Here is a 27,043-nt window from a genome sequence, read left to right as displayed (position 1 = left end):
AGGGGATGGGGGAGCAGAAGAGCAGGGGGTGGGGAGCAGGCTGTTGGGACACAGGAGGAGCTGTGCTCTGTGGGGTGCAGGGGGTGGGGGAGCAGGGAATGGGGGAGCGGGGGAGCGGGGGGTGAGGGAGCAGGGATGGGGTCATAGGGGAGCTCTGCTCTGTGGGGAGCAAGGGGTGGGGGAGCAGCAGGGTGAAGGGAGATCCCGGTTTCCCAGCAGACAGTTCTGCTCTGCTCTGCATGGAGCTGGTTCCCTCTATGGCGATGCAGAGTGGAAAGATGTGTGAGTTGTTGGCAGCCAGACCTTGGCACACAGGGGCTGACGCAATCCCTTCCCCTGTCCCTGCCTGGCCACAGGGGGAGTTGATAGCAGAGGCCTAGAGTCAGCTGGAAAATTCCAGCGAGCCCTCCGCAAAGGGCCAGGGCTTATGGCTCTTGGGCCTGAGGGCTAGAGTCTCCCTAAGGTGACCTTGTCTCTACTCCTGACACCCTTAGTAACCCCTACCTCCAACATGGCTGGCAAAGGCAGGGCACTGCAAGGCTCCCAGGAAGCTAGTAGAGGCCGCTGGTGACTCCACTTCACCATGGCAAGTCAGAGCGGTGCAGTCTGTGGGACTCACCTCTATCTCCTGCTGCTGGCTCAGCAGCCCCTGCAGCCCCTGCAGGTCCAGCTCGCTCTTCACTGTGGCAAAGCCCCTCTCCACTCGGGTGATATCACGGGCCAGACCCTCTGCCCTGCATCGAATGGCCTCCATACGTGGGGAGACTCTGACCAGCTGAGAGAGAGAAAAGCGAGGTGAACCTCAGTGTGAGCTGAGCTCCCTTCAGAGATGGTCCTGGGAGTTTCATGGGGCTAGTCAGCTGCAGGGCGCAAAGGAGGAATAGGGATAACTGTTCAGCACTAGCATCAGCTGCCTCAGCCTTGGCCCCAATCCCCTGCTCTAATCACTAGAACATACTCCCCTCCTAGGGACAGGTATAGGACCCAGGAGTCATGGCTCCCAGCCACCTGCTCTAACCACTAGACCCTACTCTCTCAGGCTGGCACTATGCAAAGGAGCCCTCCAGTCAGTCAGACTCTACTGTCCTGCTCTCACCTCTGACTAAGCCAGCTGTGCTCTGCATGGCTACTAGTGGGGTGTTACCCCCTCCTCCTCTGTCAAAGGCTCCCCATGCCAGGTCCCTTACCAGATGCTCCAGACTCTCAGTCTCAGCTGCTGCCTCCATGACTCGCTCCCGCTCCTTCACCACATCGTTCAGCATCTCCACAGCCTCCTGCAACTCACCCAGGGGGCTGCTCATGTCCTCACAGCTCAGCTGCTGCCCAGCCTGGGCCAAGGGGAGGTGCACAGGCTCCTGGGAGCCCAGCCTGCTGGTCCCTGGCTAAAGCAAACACACAGGGACACTGGGGCTTTAGAGAGAGACCGGGACACATGGGGTGACTCCGGCACCACCTGGCTGGCGAGGGGTCCGGTGGAGCCTCCTCACCATGCGCTCAGGGTTGCTGGTCTCAACCATTCCCCAGCCAGGATCAAGGTCAGTGGCCACTGTGCCTCCCCCACCTCAGAGCAGACACTGGCAGCTGCTGGGGGTGATGCTGGAAAGCGAGGGGTTCCAGTTATCCCCACCCCTGACCTGACCCCCCTACCCAGACTGACAATCAGGGATGGGATTCCCAGTGGGGGCCCGAGTCCAGGCCCATCCCCACTCACTCCTCACCAGTGTGCTGTTTCTCTGGCTCAGCACCTCCTCCTGCTGCACGTTCTGCAGAAACTCAGACAGCACCAGGGAATCGCGCAGGTCCTCTGCCCGCCGCTGCAGAGCTGCTCGCACGCACCCCAACCTGGCACAGCAAACACAGCAGTGGGACAGGGGCACAAGGAGAGGCAGTGCCACAGGGGGCTCCTACTCCTGATGCTAACCACTGCAGGGAAATCCCCTCCCAATCCTCGAGTGTTGCCATTCCCCAATGCTTCCCCCTGGGGGCTCCCACTCCTCTGACACAGCCATCTCCTCTCATCCCCCTAATTTGTCCCATTGGAGCTCTCCCACCTCTCTAACACCACTGTCCCCTCCAATTCCCCAAGGCTGCCCTCAGGAGATCCCCTCTCACTTCTCTGATGCCACTTCCTCCCCAGAGCAGGGAATCCCCTCACACCCCTCCAACACCATCTCTTCCTCACATCCCCTGACACTACCTCCCACTCCTATAGCCTGACACTCCCCCCAGTCCGGTTCCCAGTCCTGTCTCCCTAGGACTCACTTCTCTTCCACCTTCTCCACCTTGCTCTGAATCTTCCCAGCCATCACATGCTCCGCAGAGGGCTCTCTCCCCATCTCCTCCCGCAGGGCTTGGAGCTTGATGCCCCACAACAGGACCTGGTTCTCCAAGCAGCTGATCTCCTGGAGATCCCTGCGGAGCTCCTCTGGGCTCCTCATGGTGGCTGTCTCCGACAGTGAGCTCACCACCCCCTGCAGCCAGTGCTCAGCCCCATCCAGCTCTCCCACCAACTGCAGAACCTGCAGGAAGAGATTGGAGAGTGGGACAGACAGGACCTCCCAGGCCAGATCCCCCTGTGCCCCAGCCTCAAGGTGGGCAGGAACGAAAGCTCCTGTGGGCGCCGTGGCATCACATTGCAGGGAAGCCCAGTTTGGTGTGACCCAGCACTGTCTATCCCATCCAGGGCAGCACGTTTCCATGGAGCTTCACAGTGCTCTCCATCCTGCAGCACAAACAGCACCTGGTTGCCCACCTACAGGCATCTCAGACAGAGCAGGGGCAGTCCTGGCTGTGCAGCACTGAGGCCACTGCAGTGCCAAATCCAGCTGAAGGAGCAGAGACTTCCTGAGCTGGCGCCACAGGGGACCTGTCCTAGGTAGTGTGTGTGGCACTGGGCTGGCTGATCTCTGGGGGAGGCCGGCCAGGGCCATCACCCCCCACCCTGCTGACACTCCCCAGGGGAACTCCTTTGCAGGGGGCTGCAGCTGAGGCTCGAGATGGCCCCTGTACCAGCACAGCCCAGAGAATGGCCACAGCGACCCTTGTGGGGACCCACAGCGACCCTTGTCCACCAGTGCCTGCATTAGGTCTGTCCCTGTGTCCCAGGTGCACCCCCTTCCTGCCCTGCTCACTTCCCTCAATGTCTGCTACAGGCTCGTGCCTGGCAGAGACAGATGGCACCACGCACCTTATCAATCTTCCTCAGCACTGCATCGTTCTCCCGGTGCATCCTCTGCAGCTCCGCCCACAGCCCTTCCAGCTCCTGGAGGATGCCTTCCACCTGAGGTCTCCCTCCATAGCTGCCACACAGCAGCTTCTGCCCTTCCTGTGGGACACAGACACACATTGTTAGGTGACGCCCACCTGGGCGTCCTGCTCCGCGATCCCTTAGAGGGGCCTGAGAATGAGGCACATGCTAAGGATGGGGATCTGCCCTTCCCCGCCCCCCTGACCCTGGCCACAACGGGGGCATGGATCTCACTGCCCACTCCCATCCCTCCCCAGAAGGCAGTGGAGAGGAAACTCCTCCTGGCACCCCAAGTGCCTGGCGTGAGAACCCAGTGTTATCCCCCAGTCACACAAAACACCTGCCGCTGGGGATGCCATCAGCATGGTGCCCCCTCTGCCTCCCCAGCAGCGAGTTGTATGGGGGACTCCCAGTCCCACACAGCACGTGCCCCACAGTTGGTGCTCACCAGGCGCAGGGCCTCGATGCTGGAGCTGTTGCACAGGATCTCCTGCTGCAGTGCAGCCTGCTGGGTCTGTGCGGCCTCCAGGCTCTCTGCGTCCTCCATCTGGCTCAGCCGGATGCTGAGACTCACATTCTCCCTCAGCCGGGACACGGCCTGCCGCGCACCACGGGGAGAAACAGCACATTACTGCCAGCTGAGGGGTGGGGGAACTGCGAGCAGAGGGGGAGACACACAGGGGAACACCCGGCGCTGGGACCCGGGGACAGGGGCTGGGACGCGCCTTGGCTCATTGGAGACGTTACCGCATTAGCAGCCTGACAGAAGTCCTGCAGCTGGGCCTCCTGCTGGGGTGGGCCCCGCACAGTGTCTGACTGTCCTGGGGGTTTCCTCCTCCTGCAGGAGAGAGGCAGAGTCATGGACAGTTTCTCTCCTACCACAGGGCCCTCCGCAAGCTACGCCAAAGGACCAGGGCAGCCTCATACCACACAGAGCCCTCAGCTACAGCTGCAGGGCAGGGGCTGGTATCCACACCTTGGGGGCTCCACAGGTTCAGAGCATGGGGGCAGCTGCCTGTGCCAGGGAAACCCCAGGTGCCATGTCCTTCCCTGCCCGCTATGCCCCTTCTGGGGACTAGGTTCTGGAACTGGGGATGGATTCTTACAGCTAAGGAACAGGCCTAGCCCAGCAAATGCTCTAGGTCCCCACTCCACTCTCGCCTCCTAAGGAATACTTGGCTTATACCCCGCCCCTGGACCCCATTCTTTGGAGCGGCCTGCCAAGTCAGTACCTCTTACTGTTGCTGTGGCAGCCAGGGGTGGCCGGCTCTCCTGGCAAGCTCAGGCTTCCCTCCTCGTCTCTCACACGCTCTGTCACACTCCCTTCAAAGTCCTTCTGCACCTAGGACACAACAGGAGCCTCCCAGGATCCGATTTCTCCCTCAACTAACACCACGCAGAGGAATGGGGATCAACAGAGCCAACTCAGCCTCCCGCCATGCCAGACCTACCACCTACTCCTCTGCCACCAAACACAGGGCACTCCTGGGAGGAGCACGGGGTCCCAAGCAAAGCCTGGTGACAGGTCCCTGGGGCTGTGAGTGGGACGGGTGCAGTTGTGCCACCTCTCTAGAATTCCAGGTGCCAGGGCGACATCACAGACTGGCACAGGTCAGAGCCCAGAGAGACACACAGAAACATGTGCTAAGCTGGCCTGGGCAAAGGTGTATTGGGAGAGGGGATCTGAGCCATGTGGAGGGTCCATGAAGGGGCAGGTGTATGCAGAGGTGCGGCCCATAGAGCACTCCCAGACCATCCCACAGGCCAGTGTTCAGAGCCACACGCAGGTCACCTGGGGCACTGCACACAGGTTTCAGGTTTACGTGGTCACATGCTTGTCACTCAGTGTTCATAGAGGGGGTCCCAAGGTTTGGCAAGGGGGTCACGCAGCTGTCACTTAGGGTTCACGGGCTCAAGCTCTTTTCCTGTGTGCTGGGTGTCTAAGGGAAGTGGCTCTAGTTCGGCTGCTCTTGTTGCAGGGAAGGGGAGGGCTGGCGAAAAGGAGGGGCCCCAGCTACCATACTCACCACACTTAATGGGACTCTCTTCCGTTTGTCTCCAGCTTCCCTCCCTGCAACTCCCCCGCTGCCGGCTTCTGTCTGCTCGGGACTCAGAGCATCAGTCTCTCCCATCGGCAAACTGCTCACCAGGGCCAACAATGGTGACGTCTCGTTCCTGGGAGATGGGGAGCAAATACGGGACAATGGGAGGGGAGGGGAGTGAGAGGCAAGAGGAGAGCGAATGGGGAAGAGAGTCCTAAGCTGTCCTGGCCCCGTGAGTCCTCTGGGGTTGACTCAGGAGCAGAGTCTGGCTCACTGCAGCCAATAGCTAATGTGGGTTCTGCCGCAAGGACTCCGCTCCAACCAGGTGTGGGGACCCCCAATAGGGGGGAATCCAGCAGATGATGGAGATGTGGGGCCAGATTTTCAGAAGCACTGTACACCCAGCAGCTCCCAATGGCCTGACCTTACCTGTGTAATGGGAGCTGAGCTCTTTGGAAAGTCCAGCTCTTGTTTCCCACAGCTGAAACTCCAGCGACCCCTTGCCCAATGGCGGGCAGCTCAGATTTGAACGTATCCGTAGAATGGGTGAAGCCAACGCCTTTCCCACACCACCAAGTTTGTGGGAATCAGCCATGGCCATGGATTCAGATTCTGTAGCTCGGGGAAGAGCAACTTCAGCCACTCAGGAACCAACAAGTGTCTAAACCCAAAGCCACCCTGCCTGTTTCTGGCTACGCTCTCCTGTGATTGGCTGAGACATTCAAGCAGCCCGCTCTCTAAGTTAATCAAATAATAGCTCAAAGGGCAGAGGTTACTCTGGTGCATCTCATAGGTCACTCTATCTACCCTCGGAGCCTCCTCCCACCAAAGCAGCCTGCACCCCTGTAACAAAGGGGTCTGGAGCATTCTTCCCAGTGTACAGAAGAGGACACTGAGGCACAGAGCAGGGCGTGGACCTGCCCTCCAGGACCACACAATGAGTCCAGTGCAGAGCTGGGAACAGAACCCAGGAGTCCTGGCTCCCTCATACCTCAAGTCACATGCCCTTCTGCTCACCATGTCTTGAGGCAGGAATGGGCAACAAGTGGCCCCTGTGAACGCACATGCGTTGCTAAATTCAGCCCTGGGCTTGCTCTGTGTTTAGGGGTGATGCTGGTGGATGTGTGGCTATGAGGCTCTGCTGTACCTCAGCACCTGCTGAAGCTGGGCCCAGCTCTCCTTGACATCTCGGTGTTTGTGCAGGACTCGTGCTGCCAGGCTGGGATGGAGGCTGATGAGCTGGGACACGGTCACATCCAACATCTGGAGGAGCGAGAGGGGGCATGAAGTGAGCTAATGGGGCTGGCTGAGGGTGCCCCTCCAGAGACCAGAGCTGAGCACAGAGGCTACCTCGGGAATGCTGGGTTAGCCCTCAGGGGCAGGTGAACAGCAGGATACAGGGTCCCAGCTCCCTTCCAACAAGCCCTCCCACTGATCCCACCTCTCCACACCCCAAATCCTGCCCAAGATCCAGGCCCTCTGAGATGCCAGTCTGGGCAGCTGAAGGCAGCCCTGGATGCAGCCACCCCCATTACAGAGGATTCAGGGCATGACATATGCCAAACCCCTTGATACTGGCAGTTCAGCCAGATGAGGGTTTGACTCCAGGCCATTCTGCCCATGCCACACCCTGCTAGGGGCTGTAACGCCCATGTCCAAGCCGGGTGGTGGGGGGAGATATCCCATCAGGGCACGCGCAGTATGCCTTGCCTCTCAGGTGAGACATTTCAGGTGAGTATGGGACAGCGCAATGCCAACACTTACCATGACCTGGCTGGCAATATCCCTGACATCTCGGTCCCGGCTGGACTCGAGGTCTCCCTGCTTCCCCACGCCACAGAGGTTCCTCCACTGCAAAAAGAAGAAGCAGCCATTGTACCCCTTAGGGGAAGGTGGGGACAGGGCCCTGCTCTCTGCAGTGTCTCTGTGCCATTTGGATCCCTCTGAGTGATCCTAGCCTCCACCCCATGTCACACAGGAGTCCCCTTCTCCAATCCTGCTCCCCAATGACAGGGGCCATCACCCCTCTAAGCACCAGCAATGATGTTACTCAGGGGTCTGGCTGAGGGGGGAGGCCACTCCATAGCAGCAGGGGAGCTGGTGACTCAGCCCTAGAGCAGGGAGTCCCCAGAATGTCACCTTTCTAGAGGTACTAGGGAATGTCCATCATTTCCTGGGAGTACAGACAGCCCCCACGGAAGAAGAGCCTGAGTGTGATATTCCCTCATCAGGCCCCCCCATGGCCTCCTCACTTTGGGCTCCGCTCACACCCTGGGGCTGGGGAGAGTCCTCACCTCCGCTCAGTTCCCAGTGCCTGATAGGGATAGGGCACAGGCAGTGGGGTGGCTCACACTCTTACTGGCCAGGAGAGCCAAGCTCTTTTCCTCTATGCTGCGTTGGGGGTCCCCTTCTCCCTCCTTAACTCCCTTAATATCCTGCCTGCAGCTGCAGAGCTGGTGGCCATGAAGGAGCAGAAACAACACATCAAGATGCTCAGGGGCTGGCTGAGGGCAGCTGTAGAGCAAAGCAAGGGGCTTTCTCCCCGGCTTCCTGGTGGGGAGAATACTCCTTTCACACCCTCCCCAGCCCTGTGCTAGCTCAGGTGCAAGGGCTGAGAGAGGAGTGGGCTTTTCTTCAAACTGCCCGATAGCCTAGTGTAGAGAACTTCCCATCCTGGCACCCAGGGCCCCTCAAACCATTGATGGGGCCGGAGCTGATTCTGCTCTGAGCCCTCAGCGGTACCTTGGCGTGGATGGCTCTGAGGAGCGTGTCCGCTTGCTGGAGGAAGGCAGCTACCTCCAGGGCCAGCTGCAGGGTCTCATGATGTTCCTTCAGGGTCCCCTGGAGCCGCAGCCACCTGGACAGAGAAAGCAGGAGGAGGCTATTGCAGATTGTGCTGTCTGGTGCAGCCTCCCCCGTCATTCCCACAGTCACGTGACTCACAGGTCAAGACCTCCCTGTGCCCAGCCCTGCAGCCCCCAGGCGGCTGTGACTCCTCCCCACTCACATTTTATTGAGGTGCTTGCGCCGGGCAGAGATGCTCCTGCTCTCACTCTTGCCGTGCTTCTCCAGCTTCTGGGCCAGGCTGTTCATCTCCTCATGCAGGCCCTGGAACTGCTGCTCCTCCTGGGCTCAGACAGAGAAAGAGAGAAATCCCACCAACTCCCCTGGCCCAGCACAACTAGCCAGTCCCCACAGGAGAGATCAGCTCTTGGCTCCAGCTCCAGTTAAGCGCCAATGTGGATACAAGAACAAATGGATTTAAACTGGCCATCAACAAGCTTAGGCTTGAAATTAGGCAAAGGTTTCTACCCACCAGAGGGGTGAAGTTCTGGAACTGCCTTCCGAGGGGAGCAGTGGGGGTTAAAAAACTAACTGGCTTCAAGGCTGAACTTGATAAGTTTATGGAGGGGATGGTGTGATGGGACTGCCTACAATGGTGTCCCGGAGTGTGCGGGAGTCAGGGCCCTGCACCCTCAGTTCCTGAGATTCACCGTGACTCTCAGCCAGCCAGTAGAATGGAAGGTTTATTAGATGACAGGAACATAGTCCCAAGCAGAGCTTGTAGGTACAACCAGGACCCTTCAGCCAGGTCCCTCTGGGGGGCAAGGAGCTTAGACCCCAGACTTGGGGTTCCCTGCATCTTCCCAGCTAGCCCAAAACTGAAAGAACGCCCCCCCGAAGCTGACTCACTCCCCTCTCCCTCTCCACTTTTGTCACCCCCCTCCTGACTCAGGTTACAGGCTCAGGTATCCTCCCTCAAATAGTCATCCCCTGCTCTCCCATCCCCAATACAGACAGTCTCAGTAAAACTAGACAACATTCCCAGGTCAATCCGCCTCACTCCCTACTGGGTCACAAATGGCATATAGCTGATCTGTGACTGCTAGCAGCAAATATCTCCAATTGTAGGTGATGGGACACTAACTGGGGAAGGCTCTGAGTTACTACAGAGAATTCTTTCCTAGGTGTTTGGCTGGGGGTCTTACCCACATGCTCAGGGTCTAACTGATCAACATTTTGGGGTCAGGAAGGAATTTTACTCCAGGTCAGATTGGCAGAAACCCCAGGGGATATTTTGCCTTCCTCTGCAGCATGGGGCACAGGTCACTTGCAGGTTTAAACTAGTGTAAATGGTGGGTTCTCTGTAACTTGAAGTCTTTAAACTGTGATTTGCGGGCTTCAGTAACTCAGCCAGAGGTTATGAGTCTGTTATAGGAGTGGGTGGGAGAGGTTCTGTGGCCTGCAGGGTGCAGGAGGTCAGGGTAGGTGATAATGACGGTCCCTTCAGGCCTTAAAGTCTATGTGCTCCATTCCAGATGCTCCAGCACTGGCTGCTGAGAGACTTGGGCAGGAACCACTGTCCAGCTGAGTCTGGGTGCCCCAGCACAATGGACTCTGTGTCTGATGGACATGGCTTCAAAAAGCATTCTGATGCTTGTGGCACCAGGGGGCGCTAGGCTCAACAGTGTGAACATGCAGAGGCCTCCCCAAAGGATAGCTGGGTGTTACCCAGATGTTCCTGGCTCACCCCAGGTCAATCAGTCATTGCTCTGGCTAGAACATTAAGCCAGTGAGGAGCTGAGATGGAGCACTGGCTGGGAAGTCTGAGGTGTCCCCTGGGGGCCGAGCTTTAGCTGACATCCCCTGGGAGTGGAGTGACAGGGGCCAAGCCCAAGCCAGGCAAGGGGAGGGACTCTCACCTGTTTTAAGTCAAGGATGCGGCGGGTGAGCTGGATCTTGTCCATGCTCTCTTGCAGAAGAGCAGTCAGCACAGGCTTCTCTTCCTGGGACAGATGGGGGTTAGAACATAGAGAGGGAAGAGGAAGCCAAGAGATCTAGAGAGAAACGGCCTCAGACTGAACCTGAAGCAGGAGGTCTAGGATGAGGGCAGGGCAACTGGGAGTCAGCACTCCTGGGTCCCACTCCCAGCTCACTGTGTGAACTTGGGCAAGTCCCTTCCCCTCTTGGCCTCAGTTTCCCCTTCTGTAACAGGGATAAATGCCCTGGAGCACCACCACCCTGTCCAGGGGTGATCTCAGCCATGCTCTATGTTACACAGGCAGCTAGCTCCTGGTTGCCATGGCAAATGCAATTTGCCTACAGGCTGAGAGTATGACGATACCATTTTTAACCTAAAAAGCAGCAAAGAGTCCTGTGGCACCTTATAGACTAACAGATGTTTTGGAGCATGAGCTTTCGTGGGTGAATACCCACTTCATCAGATGCATGTAGTGGAAATTTCCAGGGGCAGGTATATATATGCAGGCAAGCTAGAGATAATGAGGTAGTTCAGTCAGGGAGGATGAGGCCCTGTTCTAGCAGTTGAGGTGTGAAAACCAAGGGAGGAGAAACTGGTTCTGTAATTGGCAAGCCATTCACAGTCTTTGTTTAATCCTGAGCTGATGGTGTCAAATTTGCAAATGAACTGAAGCTCAGCAGTTTCTCTTTGAAGTGTGGTCCTGAAGTTTTTTTGCTGCAGGATGGCCACCTTAAGGTCTTGCTATAGTGTGGCCAGGGAGGTTGAAGTGTTCTCCTACAGGTTTTTGTATATTGCCATTCCTAATATCTGATTTGTGTCTGTTTATCCTTTTCCGTAGCGACTGTCCAGTTTGGCCGATGTACATAGCAGAGGGGCATTGCTGGCATATAATGGCGTATATTACATTGGTGGATGTGCAGGTGAATGAACCGGTGATGGTGTGGCTGATCTGGTTAGGTCCTGTGATGGTGTTGCTGGTGTAGATATGTGGGCAGAGTTTCCCTGTTAAGGTCCTGGCCTCACCTCCCCGCACCCTACAATCCCATCCTGGGCCCTGGGGTGCTGCCCTACCCTTTCCAAGTGGCAGGTCTCTGCTCAAGGGCCAAACCTTTGGCAGAGTCAGTGGCAAGGCTCAGAGACACCACTGCAGGGGCAGGGCCCCCTAGACATTGCAGGGGGGCAGGGCACATTCCTAATGCATCACCAGGCAGTCAGGAGATGGCTGATGAGGTCCCATTCAGCCTGCTCTCCCACTCCCCATACCTTCTGCCTGATCCAAGCCTCCAGCTGCTCTGCTCTCCTGTTGAACTCCTGTAGGTTCCGCAGCCCACCCAGCGCTTTGCTTTGATTCCCGGCTGTCTGCTTCAGCAGCTGCCACTGCTCCTTTAGGGCCAGCAGCTGCCTCCTGACAATCTCCACACTGGGGCTGGGCTGGCCCATGAGCTGCTCACCCATCTGGGGAGAGGAAGGGAAGGGAAGGGAAGCAGCTCAGAGAACCTAAGCCTTGAATCCACTGGCCTGCTGACTGGGCATGGAGGAGCCCAAAGATACAGGGATAGCCAGGCACTGCCTGGGTGCAGGAGAGGACAGCACGGACCCAATTGGGTCAGTTCAAGCAGGATTCAGGCTGGATGCCAGGGGATTGCTGTGGAGGAGGCTGGAATGGGAGTGGGTCTGTTCTGGAGCCCCCACCATACCTGGTTCAGTTTGATCAGTGTGTTCTCAAAATCCCTCATGTCTCTTTGCAGGGTCTGTGCCACTCGTTCCCAGTCCTGGATATTGCAGCCATCCTTCAGATCCCGCAGCTTCCCTCGCACCCAGCTCTCGGCCTGGAACACACGGAGGAGGGCTGATCTGGGAATGCCACTGAAACAGGCCTGGGGATGGCACTTAGCCACTTCTTCCAGGAGTTAGAATCATAGAATATCAGGGTTCGAAGGGACCTGAGAAGGTCATCTAGTCCAACCCCCTGCTCAGAGCACGACTAATCTCCAGACAGTTTTTTTACCCCAGATCCCTAAATGGCACCCCTCAAGGATTGAACTCACGACCCTGGGTTTAAGCAGGCCAATGCTCAAACCACTGAGTTATCCCTCCCCCCTTAAAATAATTGGAGATATACCTATCTCCTAGAACCGGGATACTTGGGGCCATTGGTCTGATGACCTGGCATGACTGGGAGACGGCCCATTGGTCTGAGCTGGGGTAGCAGGCAGCAGGGAATACTGGGCTAGATGTCCTGTTGGTCTCAGGTGGTGCAGGTGGGGATATAGGGGAGATGGGTCCATTGGGCTGACCTGGCACAGGAGTTCCTGATTTGTCAGAACAAGAACAGTCTAACTCAGGGGTTCTCACACTGGGGGTTCTCTCACATGGGGGGGGTCGCAAGCTGTCAGCCTCCACCCCAAACTCTGCTTTGCCTCCAGCATTTATAATGGTATTAAACATATATAAAGTATTTTTAATTTATAAGGGGGGTCGCACTCAGAGGCATGCTGTGTGAAAGGGGTCACCAGTACAAAAGTTTGAGAGCCACTGGTCTAACCTGCACTCGCGGGTCCCCTGGAATGGGGCTCTGGGCACAGCCCCTGGGAGAAGGAGACTGAAATGCTAAAGCCCAGAATTTCTGGCTGCCTCTGGAGAGCCCTGCAGTCTGGCTGGGCCGCGTCCCCCTCGCCTGGCAGCCAAGGCCCTTTGCAGGCTGAGTGGAGAGGATGTAGCCAGGCGGGCAGGCCTCACAGGCAATCTCTCTACCCGCTGTGTGAGGAGTCTGTTCTCCTTTCATTCCCTCTCCCCCGGCTGTCCCACCATCCCCCTGCAGAGCAGACAGAGACACCCCTTCTTTGTGACCCCTTTTCCTGTGCTGCCTCTGCTGCTGCGGGGTGGGGGAAGAGAACTGGGCCCCTATGCAGGCTGACCCACGCTCCCTAGGGCAGACGGCCTGGAGAAAGGCAGCCAAATATGACGTTATGCCACAACAATGGCTTCGCTTGGGCTGAGCGTTCACTCCCCCTCACACTCCTGCTGCTCAGATGAAAGGCTTCCGGCCATGAACACATCCCTGCTTCATTCCTCCACTGGAGCTGGAAGGAAGATGCTTTCTCCTACCACCACTGCTCCTCCCAGGGGCCAAACCCACCATCCCCAAAGTAGAAGCACACCGTGGTGGGGCAGCATCCTGGGCAACTGCTCCATTAACCAGACATTCACTGAGCTCCCTGCTCCCAGACCTTCCTCCAGGGATCCCTGGACTCTACCTGCATTATCTCTCGGTTGAACTGGACTACGAGAAGGCTCTGGTCAGGGACATTTGCCTGCCCTGCACTGCTTCGGATGCCAGTTTTCAGCCCAGCCACTCCACTTGGCTCCTTGTTCTTGACACTTTCCTTCCAGGGGGCTGGTGCATGGCATCCTGAAACCTAAGGGAGTCAAAGAATGGAAAGACTTAGTGCACTTACCTGGGGTGGAAACCTGAGCCAACCCAAACACACACATGAAAGGGGATGGCAGCCTGGTTTGTTCCCACAAACATTAAATACTATCCATTGGCTTCAATAGCTCTTTGCCAAGACACTCCAGCTGAGGATCTGGCTCACTGACTTCAATGATTTACACCAGCTGAGTTTCTAGTCCTGTGTTTTTCTGAGACCGAAGTCACTTGTTGTTCACAGAATTTGTCGTGGCATCACAAACACACATGGGTCTCTGCACTCGGCTAGTCCTAGGCACAATCCATGCTGCAAAAAGTTTGCAATCTAAATAGACAGACAATGTAAAATGCAACCATCTCCATTTGCTTCCTCTTAGTTCAGTACATTTCCTCTCCCTTATGTTACACAGGAATTGCTTTACTGGATCAGCTCTGAGCTACATCCAGGTAGGGTCTCGGACAGTTGCCAGTAGCCCATGCTTCAAAGGAAAGTGAAAGAAACCCTACAGTAGGGAGTTGTAAGAGAACCTGCTCCTGTGAAAAGTTTTCCCCTAAGACCCATCAGTTAGAAGTTGGCTTACGTCTAGAAGCAGAAGAGTTCACAATCCTTCCAAAACATTCTCTCTCTTAAAAATCCCTATTGTTGTATCTCTGGACATTCTCATTCTCCAGATAAATCTCCAGTCTTTGTTGAATCCTGCTAAGTTCTTGGCTTTGGACTTCAATAGTATCTAGTGGGAATGAGTTCCACAGCCCAATTGTGCACTGCATGAAGAGGGGTTTACTTTGGTTCGTTTCAAACATACCACCTTTCAAATTCACTGGATGCTCCCTATTCTAGTGTTATGAACAGAGTGACCTACTTTCTCTACACTTCATTAGCTTGTATCCTTTGATCACGTCCCATCTTATTTCTCTCCTCTCTAAAATAAACAATGCCAATCTTTTCAATCTCTCTTCACTCTGAAGTGTTTCCAGGTCTCTAATCAATCTTATGGCCCATCTCTATTTCGTCTAGTTTCTTTGTGAGAGGGATGAGCAGAACAGGCATAATACAGATTTGTACAATGACATTCCTCCATCCCATTCCTCATGCATCTGAACATTGGTTCCCTTTTTGGACAGCAGCTCCCTACTGAGCAGAGGTCTTTATTGAGCTGTCCTCAGTGATGCTCAGGTCTTTTCCCTGAGCTGACACAGTTAATTTAGAACCCTGTAACAGGGGTTCTAGAACAATTTGTATAGTGGGGGTGCTGACAGCCATCAAACCAAGCTGTAAACCCTGGATATGATGGAAATCGTTTCAAGGCAGGACCCCCCACACCCTTACTTCCAGCACCTATGCCCTGTAAGGTGTATGAGTAGTTCAAACTATTCCCTCCAACGTGCATTACTTGTATTTGTCACCACTCACTCTCACCCACCATCGTGATGCCCATTTACCTAGCTTGGTTAGATCCCTCTGAAGTTCCTCACACTCTTCACTGGACTTGACTAACTTAAATAATTTTGTGCTAGCTGCAGATGTTCCCACTTCCCGACTCACTCCCTTTTCCAGATGAACACATCTGTCAAACAGCACTGGTCTCAGTCTGGAGCCTTGGCTCACCTCACTGCTAACCTTCAACCAGTTATTCTGACTCTCTGTTTTCTGTCTCCGCCAGTCTGTGATCTCTGATGGTATTTTGCCTCTTGCCTCGTGGTTACATAGTTTTCTTAATAGCCTCCTGTGCAGGACTTAATCAAAGGCTTTTTGGAAGTCCATATAACTTATGTTAACCACTTCGCCTTTATCCACTGTTTTATTGACATGTTCAAAAAGTTCTGATAGATCGTATTCTCCTCAGCAGAAACCATGCTGGTTAGTCCCCATGATTAGATATGTGGTTTATAATTCCTATTTTTAATCATCATTTCAATTAGTTTATCACATGCGATGGCAATCAGACAGGCTGTAATTCCCAGCATCACCCTTCTTCCTATGTAGAGCCAGGGACAACATGTGCTGCTCTTCAGTCCTCTGGTAAGTAGCTGATTTTAGTGAAACTGAATATTTCTGTGAGGAGCTCAGACATTTGTTGCACTCTCTCTGCATCCCCATTCCTCCCCCCACTCCCCAGCTGCCTCCTCCTCCTTCTCAAGCCTGGCCCCAACCCCTAGCCCTCAAGCACAACATCAAAGCACAGAGTTATCTTGGAAGTTTCCCTCTACTCCTCCCACCGAGCACAGGGAGCAACCAGCATTGTGTCAACTGCACTCAGCCAGAAAATGGAGTGGAGCAGCCTGAGAGCCCACTGCCCTCTAGCATGGGCATGGCAGGAATGGGGATCACTCCTGCCTCAAAGAATCTCTCTCCACATATTTAAGCTACTTTGCAATGTGACAGATTTTGTGCTTTCTGCTCAAGGAGTGGAAATAGCAGGGGGGCTGCAGGTCAGGATTGAGGGATGTTGGCAGAGCTGTGTGAGGGGAGCCCAGGACAGGAATAGTCGGGGGTGGAGAGGAGGACCAGAAATGAAAGGCATTAGCAGACCTGCATCAGGAGGAAGTTTGCTTAGTACCATCTCTCTGAGTATTGCCTGGTTCTCTCACTTGTAGCTGCCTCCTGCTAAAAGGAATAAAATTCACCCAATACAGAAATGGTTCTGGAGCTCTGTCCTCCTGGGGAAGGGGCTGCAGTGCCCTGATCCCACACCCATGTCTACTCTCACCAGACCCTGAGAGCCCTGGGGACAGGGTTTTCCTCGCCCGAACATCCAGTGCCCTTTAGTGATGAGCAGAACTCCAAAGCAAGAGAGCAACTGAAACAAAAGGGCGATTCTCCCACCTGTCTCCCTCCCTCCCCACATGGCGTTTCTTCGGTCCCCAGGAGCTCAGCCCACAGCTCCTCCAGGGGCATCTGGAGACTCTTATTTGAAGTAACTCATCAAGGAGGGGAAGCTCTGCATTTCCTCTGGGGTTTCGCTCTCGTTGTCTGCACTGATGGAATGTTCTGTCCGGGATCCAGCTCCGACAGGGGCGACGGCTAAGGTCAGCCAGAGACGGAACTGGCCTTCCTCCAAGCTCAACCCGAGGTCCAGCTGCACAAACCCCTGCGGAGGGCCGGGGTTGTGAGGATCTCATGTCCTGCTGCATGGAGGAAGCTCAGTGCCAGCCCCTCTTGGGAGATGGAGCAGACTGAGAAGCCTGGCATTGTACCAGCTACAGGCATGCCCCACAGATCTTACAGTCCGGCACAAGAGGCACAAGGACAGGGATCAGGCAGTGGCCAATCAGTAGAGTGTGATGTGCCATGGTTTTAATAGTGAGGGTTGTGTGCACACCCTGAGGAGGGAACGTAGGCCCTGGTGGATCAGGTTGGGAAGGGGCAGATCTAGGCGCAGCACTTGGCACAGAGTGGGGAGAGGTGGAAAAAGGCTGTGCTGTGGGTGGTGGTGAGTTGGGCAGCTTATCAACAGAGCTGTATTCTTGCAGGACGATTCCCCCCATCCCCAGCAGGACTGCTTGCTGAACCAGGCCTCCTAAGCAGCCCTGCTGCAGAAGGCAAGAAAAATCTGGAGACTGGTTCATGTAAAGGACATACACCCCCTGCCACGGGGTCAAGGCCAAACTAGGACACAGCCAGGTTACAGGCGCAGCCTCTCCCTAGAAAACAGCAGCAGCCACGCAGCCTGTGGGACACACTGGCTGAAGGACTCTGGCCAGACTTCCATGTCCTGGGTCCCTTGGACCCAGGACCTTATTGCTCTAGGGCCAGTGCCAAGGGGCTCTCCTGTCCCTCCCTGTGCCTCATTGTGGGGTGCCTCATTCTGCTCTTGGGAAGCCTCCAACAGCTTCTGGGGACTTGAATTCTGTTTGAATGGGGGACCAACATCCTGGCCATCCCCCCAGTACTTTGGCGAGAGAAGGCAGGGGTGGTATGACAGCTGCACTGGCCACAGGAGACTCAAACTCAGAGCTCCAGCAACAGGACCCAGGGGAAAGAATAAAACAGCTGGAAAATGAGGCTTGATCCAAACTGGGTGGACAAACCCCTCCCCCATACAACCCCAAACCAAGCCAGCAGGCACTCTGTTCACTGCCTCCTTCAACAAACCTGCGACCCTCACCTAGCCCTCTTACCAAACCTGCCCTTACATCAGGGCTAGACAGAAGTAATCCAGAGCCCTAAACACACCCCCGACGGGGGTCACCATGCCATGGGCATGCATGGCTCTGCACCTGGCCCCAACCCCACTTGGGTCACCTGTACCAGAGTCCTAGGCTGGGCTGGTGGGAAGACCCATCCTCCCTGGATCACTGCTCCCTGTCTTCAGGTGGGCTGGGATCCATCCCTGGGAAGGGAAGATTCTGCCCTCAGCCATTGAAGCAGAGGACTTGCGGGAGGGGGAATCTGCAACACCACTCTAGCGATGAGGGTCTCCCCAACACACAGAGTGCTCTGCTGGGGATGGTGTCAGACAGTGGGGATGACCTGGAGCAGCGGAGTTACCGGACACAAATGGGGCAGTGTGCCCCCCCCGAGCACTCGTTTCAGGCTCTTGGCAGATCTCACTGCGCTTGTTACACATGGACCACATTTTCCCAGCTTTTCTGCACAACCCCGAGGGCTAGAGAAATAGTTTTAAAAAAAAAACCCGGAAAGAAAGAGTCTGATGCAGTCATGTGACCTGCCCATGGTACCTTCATGCAGCCTTGCTTAAATAAGCAGCAGCAACACTTGTGCCAGGGACGCTCAGCAACAGGGCTACACGCAGCCCAGACTCTACTAACACTGTCACTGCTTCCTCAGGAGACCAGCAGCAGGGTACAGGGAGGCCAGTGAGGAATGGAAGCCTGAGGAGGGAGGAGTGGGATGCTGCTTCCCTTCAGGTATCCATCCCTGGACTCTCCAGCCCCCCTCACCTTCCTGTTTAAATGATCAGCCCATTCTCTTTGCTGCTGCAGCCCTCCCCACACTAGGCCATTCAAGTGGCTGAAAGCCCAGGATGTGTCTGCACCAGTCATGCGCTTTTCAGAGCAGGATCTGATGAACCCACGCTGCCCTGCCCTGGACGGAGGCAGTTCACAGCTGAGCCCGCTGGGCCTACTTTACAGACATGACAAGCTCGCTCACTTATAGGGATTGGCCCAAGTACATTACTCAGCCTCAAACCTCAGAGCTGGCAAGCATGTTGCCCTACTGAGTCTTTGTTAGCCCCTGCTCCACCGGCATTTCATCACAACGGCAGGCCTGGGAGGAGGGATCTCACTTTTCCCAGCTACCCTTGTGTTCAGGAAATGTCCCCTGCAGACCACATTCACACAGCACCAAATCAACCCAGAATATCCCACCCTAGTATAAGACCCACACAGGCCCTTATAAATCAAGAGAACCAGGGACATACCATATGGAAGGGAGGACCTTTGTCCACCAGAGAGCAGAAATCACCAGTATGGGGGCTCCTCGTCTCCTGCTTTCCTTCCTCCACATCCACTTCCTTTCTGAGAAAGACCTAGAGGTGGAAAAGAAGCAGTCTGTAAGGGCTGAGTCTCACCCACTCACCAAGAGAGGTCTAGAGACCTCTTCGCTGAGCAGCCAAAGCCTAGGCTCCTTGGATAGGGGCTTTCAGATGTACCCCCCCATAGTGACATGCTACCTGTGTTTGCCTAAACCCCTACCACACTCCTGCTAGCGGCTGTTGATCCTGCTATGAAAGGGTAAAGTGGGTTTGGCTGTCTCTTTGAGGCAGGTGGCTCAGCACTCCACCTGTTTGGGGACAGAAGATCTAGCGTGTGGGCTGAGCTGGTCCAGAGAAGAAACCCTAGGAGCAGTTAGGCTTGGGGAGACAGTCTGATCTGAGTTTTATGTTGTTACCTTGTTAACTGTTAATAGAGCCAGAAAGAGAAGGGTGCGGGATTGGTTGGACTCTGCACAGTGTGTGGACTGTGTTTCAGAGCAGGCTGGGAATTATACCCAGGACTTCTAGGATACTGGCTGCTTGCAATTCTCCCGTCTGTGCTGGCAGAAACATGGATTATCTTTAACATCTGGAGTCACTTCTGCTCTTATAGTACAGGGGACAACAGCTGGAAGAGAAGCCAGTAACAGGGGCTTGCTTACTGTGCAGAGACAGCCCTTGGGGTATGTGCTAGTCACTCACTCTCTATCTTTGATATTGTCTCTTTGGGAATAACACTGCCCATGTCCTGAGTTCCTGCCATCCGAGAGGCTCAAAGCACTCTGCAAACATTAGCTCCGCCTCACACAGCCCCCTCGGACGTGGGTCAATACTGTTAGCCCCATTTTATAAACAGGGATGAGGAAAGACTTGCCCAAGGGTACACAACACATTTGTGGCAGAGCTGGGAATAGAACCCAGGACTCCTGGTCATACCTCCTCTAACCAATAGACAAAGCCATTCTAGGCCAAGTCTTGCTCACCACCTTCCCTCGCAGGAATAGGCATCAATGGGGCTCCTCATGGGAGTGAGGCTTGCAGGTCTGGACCCCATGGGTATGTCTATGCTTCAAAACAAACCCCGTGAGAGTGAGCCTCAGAGCCAAGGTCTAGAGACTCAGGCTCACAGAGCTAAAAACAGCTGTGTAGACGTTCCCACTCAAGCTGGAGCTCAGGCTCTGAATCCATCCCTTCCCCAGCCTTTAGTGCCACTGCTGCAGTCGTGCTGGCTTGGCCCTGTCGGGATGGCTACATATAGAGCCCTGTGCGGATACAGAATCTGCATCCGATCTGCAAACATGGTCCACGGAAATCTGTGTGTGCAGATTCAGATATCTGCAGATATCACACAGCTATGCACAGATTTGCAGGGCTCTAGCTATATGCTGTAAGTGTCAGGCAGCAGCAAATGTCTCAGGAATCTCTGTAGCTGACACACCCTGGGAGTCCTCTCGCTACCATTTCCCTGGCACCTATGCTACGCACACACCCTGTACTGCCTCTGGTAGGCTCAAGCAGCCCTGCAACAGCACTATCTGCCTCATCTTTACAGGAGGAAGCTGCCCACCTTAAGCAGGAAAGGGGACATGAGGTGGCAATGGATGATCAGAAACAGCAGAAAAGTCTAACTGAGCTGAAAACTCCCAGAACCATACTGGCAACTGTGGGATGAGCAGACCTCACAGGGAGCAGGGCCCTCCCTGCCCAGCCAGTGCCCACAGGTCTGACCCGCCACAGAGGTGACGGACGCATATGTACATTAGCGTCTATCCTGTTTGTGGAACGGCAGATGGTTAGAGACACTGAGCAGCTGCTGCTGTGCCAGGCACAGTATCCTGGGAACCACTCATGGGCAGTCCTGTCCCCACGCCCATTGTGGCCTGCTCGGCCCTTCCCCACCCAGCGCTCAGCAATGGGAGATAAGCCTGCAGGTGACACAGGCACGTTATACACACTGTGCCTCACAATCCACCAGCTTCAGGAAAACAGGGCTGTCAGCATGCGATGACCTCATCCTTCCTGCCAAACTGCTGCGCGCTTGCCCAGCCCCAGCCCCTCCAGCAGACAGCTCTGGAGCGCACGTGAAATGAAGAACTAAGTTAGGCCTCGCCTTGCTTTGGGGATTGGAGGCTGCAAATGAGAGGCTGGTGTCCCTGACTGGCTGGGACTTTCACTGCCAGCCACCACCATGTAAACCAGAGCCACCTGGAGGAGGAACCAGCATAGACCCTATAGGGCTCAATGCCAGAGAGACACGCGTGTGTACGCACACACATGTTCTTGGCTGAGGATTCAGGGTCATCTTAGAGGACTCTTCCTTGGGGTCTAATGAGATAGTGCAGTGAGGTAATGTGTTAGTGGGTCACCACTAAGAACCTGATTTCACCCAAGTGAAATGAGCTTAGTGGCCTCAGTTTACTCTCCAGAAGATGCTTCTCTGCTTCAATGTTAATTTAGCACATCAGTTTGCACTCATGAGGGCTGGAACAGTGGGGAGAGGAAGGGAGGGGCCAGGGGGCTACAATTCAGGATCAAGGGCATTGAAAGAGCTGTGTGTTGGAAGTCCAGGATGGAAATAACAGTGGGGCTGCAGGCCAGGAGTGAGGCGCATCAGCAGAGCTGTGCGTGGGGAGCCAAGGACTGGAACAGCAGGGAGAGGGGACTGCAGGCCAGGAGTAAGGGGCACTGACAGAGTCCAGGGCTGGGATAGCAGTGGAGGCTGCAGGCCAAGAATGAGTGTGTACTAACATGTTATTCTCTCTCTTCCAGCCCCACTCTTACCCTGTCTGGATACTACAGTTCCTTCTCTTCTAACCCAGTTTCCACTCCAGCATGCTGTACTCCTAACATGTCCTGACTCCTTGTCAGCCCTCTGTCCTTCCCTCTCTTACAAAGCCCTATTTCGCAGGCCTCCCCACCCTTCCAGCCCCCTTCTGTGGGGACTGACCCACTCACTCAATCTCCCAAGTCCCAAATAACAGGGGGGGAAAGGAATTATTGCACCTCCCCTCCCCACCCAAAAAAGAGGAGGCAAAGAATCTATGAGAATCCCCCTTTCATTGCCCAAGCTGGGGACTGCTCAGTCAAGCTGCCTAGCGAGAAGTGAGAATAGGCTGAGCGGTTGCTGGGTTTCCAGAACCGCCGGGGGGCGGGGGGTGCATCCCCTGGCAGGCCATCCAGAAATAAGTAGGGGAACAGGGCAGCCACCAGGGACTTTGCCCTAAAGCTGAAGAAAACCATCAACCAGGCACTGCTGGACCTGCACAAGGTGGACACAAGCCACGCGGACCCACACGTGCGATTTCTTGGAGACCCACTACCTGGACAAGGAGGTGAAGCTCCTCAAGAAGCTGTGCAACCACATGACCAACCTGCGGCATGTGGGGGTGCCAGAGGCAGGATTGGGCGAGTATTTTTTTGATTGGCTCACCCTGGGCGTCGGCAGCTGAGCCCCGAGCTCCCCGCGGCTCTGGCCCTTTAAACCCTGCCGCCCAGCCTGGACAGAGCCCCTCCACCAACCTGCCGATCACTGGGTGACCTGCCCCCTCCAAAGTCTGTAACTAGCATTGAATAAAAGCTTGGCATTAGCAAAAAAGAAAAAGAAAAGATCTGCCTGTGTGCTGAGCACACCAGAGGCTTGCGTGAGGCTGTCTGGCCTTTACTGGCACTGAAGCTCAGAGGTTTGTGATCATGTACAAAGCTCTCTTCCCAGTCTTGCCCCACTATGAAAGCAGCTGTTTTGGGGTTAAATCATGCAGAGTTTCTACTTGAGATCTCAGCTGCTTTCTCCCAGCACCAGCCTTAGGCCACCAAGGGGGTATTCTGAGCTCAAGCATTAAGTGATTAGAAGAGGTGTGTGTTCGAGTGGGGTTAGAGCACAGGTGACTGACGTTCAGGACCCTGGGTTCTGTTCCTGATTCTGACATAATGTGTGGTCTGTGGAAGAGACCTTCCACTCTGAGCCTCAGCTTCCCCATCTGTAAAAGGAGGATAATGATACTACCCCTTCGCCGCCCCCCTCCCCAAAAAAAAAATTGCTGTGAGGTCCCCAAGGGAGAGGTGTGGGGATTACCACGGTGATTCAGAGAGAGGAGCCCTCAGGAGTGCTTGAATTCAGATGTATCCCCAAAGGCATGCTCATCTTCTTGTCTCCAAACTCCCCCTCACTGCAGGTTTTTTCCCCGTGGGGGTAATGTTGCCTCTACAGAATCATGTGGTTGGAGCTCCTACTGGTCTTCAATAATAGGACAAACAGAGAAGCAACCGAGCTCCCAGAGGCCCTTTACAAGAAGGGACGTCCTTCCCCAAGAAAGGCCCATGTTTGTCTCCCTCCACACATTGCCTGTGCTATCTCCTCTCACTGGGAAGGAAAGAGAGCAGCAGACATGCAGACTCCCATAGCTGAGGATTGGGAGGGCATGGGGGCAGATCTAGTCCTGATGTAAGAGAGAGGCAGAATGCAGAGCAACAGAGCACAGCAAAGGACCATGCCTATGCAGGGTCCGGGGGCCAGGGTACAGAGAGTCCTTACCTTGAACTGAGCCTTCCCTGTTCTGCTGCTGTTGTTGTTGTTGTGATTCCTCTCACAGCTGGTCCGGACTGGGCTCCTAGACACCCCTTCCTTGCCTGGGCCAGGCTCCCCATGCCAGTTAGATAGCGTGATCTTCTTAATGGAGCGGGCTAGCGAGTTGCGGTTGAGCTGGTCCTCATCGGTGATGCCCTCCTCAGTTGGGCTGGTGCTCTGGAACCCACCTCCAGGGGGCACAGGGCTGCACTGGGCCTGAGCCAAGTACAGGGGGACACACTCATTGAGGTTCTGGCGCAGGGTACAGTTATCCAGGCCAGCCATGGTGTCAGCAGGGCAGGAGTCCCCAGGGAAGTCCACCGTGCACTTGGGAAGGGAGAGCTTGGTGCTGATGGTGAAGGGCTGGATTTTCCTCGCTGTGCTGCCGGACATCCTCCCCCAAACATCGGTCTTATGGAGTCCCCAGGAGATTGTGGGGGATATCACAACCCCAAAGTCCCCACCCGCTGCTGCCAAAGGAGAGGAGAGGCAGAAAAGGATCCAGCCAGCAGCCTGCAAACCTCGAGGCAAGGAAACGACACAGGATTTCAGCTGAACTCCGCCTCCAGAGACAGAGATGGAGAAGCCCCGGTTGGTGCCGTCTAGTCCGTCCCCCAGGGCCCAGGGCCAAATCACTCTCCAGGCCTCTGTCCAGCCTCCTTTGAAATGGCCCAAACTGTGGGGCTTCCAACCCTTCCGAAGGGTGAAAGTCACAAAATAACCATCCCAGGCCCCTTGGGGGAGCCAAGAGAAGGGATCCCCTTCCAGAGGGGCTGTCACAAAACAGGAGCTGAAGAGCGGGAGAGAAGAAGGGAGGTGAGGGGGAGGATGGATCCCATCTTCAGACCAAAATGATAAAAATGATCCTCCCAGGAAAAGGCTGGAAACGGGGTGGCTCTGCAGAGCTGAGATGAGGAATGATGAGTCCGTTCCCAGAGGGCAGGCCAGTCTCCCGCGGGGAGACCTTCCCCCACTCCAAGGGTGGCTGCTGCGGTCTCTCCTCCCCCTTCGGTGGGCTCCCTGTCCTCCCCTGGGCTGGACAGAGCAGGCGCAGGGTGCTCTCCTCTGCTGGCAGGCTGCGCTCCCCCTCCCTGGCTAGGTGCACGGCGCTGTCCCCCCTGCGCCGGGGGAGGCTCCAAGTCTCAGTCGTCCGCCTTCTTGCGCAGGTTGAGGATGCAGAGCAGGCAGGTGAGCACCGCCTCGCGGGACTCCCGAGAGCCCAGGCGGGCCCCCAGGCGCCGGAGCAGCGGCAGGAGGCGCTTGCGAGCCAGGAGCAGCAGGCGGACGAGGAGAGTGCGCAGCAGCGGCAGCAGAAGCAGCGGGGCGGGCATGCTGCGCTCAGGGCGCCGGGCCGGGCTCTGCGGGGCAGACGCACAGTGGGATCAGCAGCTCGGGCGGGCGGTGCATCCTGGCCGCCTGCAGCGGGGATCCAGCTCCGCGGGGCTCACGCCTCTCCAGCCCTGCCCCGGCGTCCGGCTCCCTCCCTCGGCCCGGCTCCCTCTCCCCCGCGCGGGCCCAGCCCGTCCGGCAGGCAATTCCTGAGCATGAGGTCATGCGGCTCCCGAGCTCACTTCCAGCCCCGCTCCCCGGGGCTGTAGCGGGGGCCCGGGGCGCTGCCTGGCACTGCAGCCCGCCGCGCGGCAGGGCCCGGGATCCCAGCTGCGGCCCGCGCGCCGCCCTGCCCCGCGGCTCTCTGCTGCCCCCTGGCGTAGCGCGCGGACTGGGGCCGGGGAGGGAACTTCATCTCCGAATGTGCCCGGCGTTGTCCAGGCAACCGAGCGCCGCAGGCGATGATGCAATTGAATTCCACCGGGATGGGCGGCGGAGCGGCCCTCGGCAAGGCAACTTCTCCGGGCGCCATGGCAACGGGGAACACTGTGGGGTGGGTGGGTGAGGGGGGGGCGCTGCTGGGCCAGCCCTCTGGCTCCCTTCGCTCTGCAGGGCCAGGACCACCACCTCTGCTGGCCCCTTGCCCCAGCCAGGCGCCTTCACCCCGCGCCCCCCGGGAAACTGCCCGCTGCCCTCCTGCATCCTGGCCCTGGCTCCTTGGCAGCAGCAGCACCCTAGCGGGCTCAGCCTCACCTCTGCAGGGGCTGAGGGCAGGTCTCAGCAAGGATCACAGGGGATACTCTGGTCAGGTGCCTGTGTTATATAATAGGGTAGCAAACTCCTGAGCGCCAGATCTAGGGGTGAACTCAGAACTGTTCTGCTGTGAGTCATAGGCCCCATATTGCCAGCAGCTCATGGGAATCGTTAGGTCTAGTAGTAGGTTCTGTTCTTGCTGCCTCCGTGAAATTCCCCATGGCCACAGCATGCAGCATAATGGCAGAGGTGACAATAGATTTTCTAATACAATGCACAGGGAAATCTGTCCCAGGGGAACTAGGAAAAGCTACCTAGTAGGACTGGATCTTTGTCCAGCCATCTAATATATTTCTGTGGCCTCCATCACCATAGGATTTGAGCCCTTCACAGTCTTTAGTGTATTGATCCTCACAACACCCTGTGAGGCAGAGCTATCATCCCCACATTATAAATGCGGGACAGAGAGACTAAGGTTGAAGAACACACAGGAAGTCTGTGGGAACTGAACTTATGTCTCCTTAGTCCTTGGCCAGTATCCCAGCCCCTGGACCAGCCTTCCTGAGGCTGCCTTTAAAAGTGGTCACCTGGGACTGAAAGCTGCATATTGGAGGTGTGCAGCCTAGGGCAAGTCTTGTTATTCGTTATGAATAGCAGGGAACATGCCAGCTTAGTAAAGCACCCTCTATATTTATGGATTGAGATACGTGGTAGTGCCTGCCCAAGAGAAGCTGAAGGATCCTACCCTACATCACCACCAAGAGGAGCTCAGCTAACAGTAGCTTTTCCTTGGACTGTGTATATTACACTCAGCCTTCTTACCTCAAGCTCAGCAACAGTTTTCCCCTGGGGCAGCTCTCACGCTGAAGATGGCCTGTACCTGGGAAAAATCTAGGAAGACAAGAAAAATACTCATGGTAAAATAGTCCCCCTTTTATGCAGACAAGAAGACATGATGTGTGTTCCATGGACAGATCTGGAGCCTGCTCCAGCAAACACTTTGCTATCTTGAGTAGCCCTGTCGCAGCCTGTGGAGTAACCCAAGGAAGGATTCAGTCCAAGGGCTGAATTTTATACAGAGCAATGGCTTCTGTAATAGTTCACTGCCAGCAGTCTTGATCTTGGCTGTCTCCGGTCCCCATCTTTGTCCTCCCTTGCTCTGGCGTGCACTGTCTGCTTGCACGCATCCCCCTTCTCAGAGCAATGAAAATGCCCAGCTTCAAACAGCGCCTCTTCGTGATTAGACCAGGGCGAGGTTATCGTAGCAGAGAAATGTGACCCTGCCTTCCAAACAAGCAGCCCTAACCCCCAGCTTCTGAGTGTCCCATGCCAAATGCTGCTGAAAGAGAAAAGTGCCCCCATGGAGCAACCCTATCTTGGGATGCACCCCTGAGCTCTGGGGCCCCAGCACTGAGATTCCAAATGGAAATCAGCCCTAAGAGAGGACCCATATAACCCGAATGGCTCTTACAGTT

At 55.8% G+C, this 27,043-nt stretch overlaps 1 protein-coding gene across 3 annotated transcripts in view; it reads right to left on the bottom strand.

The window, feature by feature from the left end:
* The window catches only part of LOC115648900, a 46,682-nt gene extending 21,847 nt beyond the window's left edge, over positions 1 to 24,835 (bottom strand). The window contains exons 1-19 of one of the 3 annotated variants that reach the window (XM_030557215.1): positions 23,454 to 24,835; positions 18,869 to 18,976; positions 13,309 to 13,470; positions 11,749 to 11,880; positions 11,315 to 11,506; positions 9,993 to 10,076; positions 8,297 to 8,415; positions 8,032 to 8,146; positions 7,054 to 7,140; positions 6,437 to 6,552; positions 5,275 to 5,422; positions 4,480 to 4,589; positions 3,995 to 4,085; positions 3,696 to 3,845; positions 3,188 to 3,325; positions 2,263 to 2,519; positions 1,719 to 1,842; positions 1,188 to 1,382; positions 620 to 775 (exon numbers count right to left, since the gene is read on the bottom strand). In XM_030557215.1, the coding sequence (XP_030413075.1) occupies positions 620 to 775; positions 1,188 to 1,382; positions 1,719 to 1,842; positions 2,263 to 2,519; positions 3,188 to 3,325; positions 3,696 to 3,845; positions 3,995 to 4,085; positions 4,480 to 4,589; positions 5,275 to 5,422; positions 6,437 to 6,552; positions 7,054 to 7,140; positions 8,032 to 8,146; positions 8,297 to 8,415; positions 9,993 to 10,076; positions 11,315 to 11,506; positions 11,749 to 11,880; positions 13,309 to 13,470; positions 18,869 to 18,976; positions 23,454 to 23,879 (2,910 nt within the window). In that variant the 5' untranslated portion in view covers positions 23,880 to 24,835. The remainder of the gene's footprint in view (positions 1 to 619; positions 776 to 1,187; positions 1,383 to 1,718; positions 1,843 to 2,262; positions 2,520 to 3,187; positions 3,326 to 3,695; positions 3,846 to 3,994; positions 4,086 to 4,479; positions 4,590 to 5,274; positions 5,423 to 6,436; positions 6,553 to 7,053; positions 7,141 to 8,031; positions 8,147 to 8,296; positions 8,416 to 9,992; positions 10,077 to 11,314; positions 11,507 to 11,748; positions 11,881 to 13,308; positions 13,471 to 18,868; positions 18,977 to 23,453) is intronic. The other 2 variants (XM_030557216.1, XM_030557214.1) reach the window with 2 other exon arrangements.
* Positions 24,836 to 27,043: the final 2,208 nt, after the last annotated feature.

The sequence above is a fragment of the Gopherus evgoodei genome, chromosome 3 (assembly GCF_007399415.2).
Source record: "Gopherus evgoodei ecotype Sinaloan lineage chromosome 3, rGopEvg1_v1.p, whole genome shotgun sequence".
Lineage (NCBI taxonomy): Eukaryota > Metazoa > Chordata > Testudines > Testudinidae > Gopherus > Gopherus evgoodei.
Note: the sequence above shows the minus strand (reverse complement) of the source record. Positions and strands in the feature narration are given on the sequence as shown.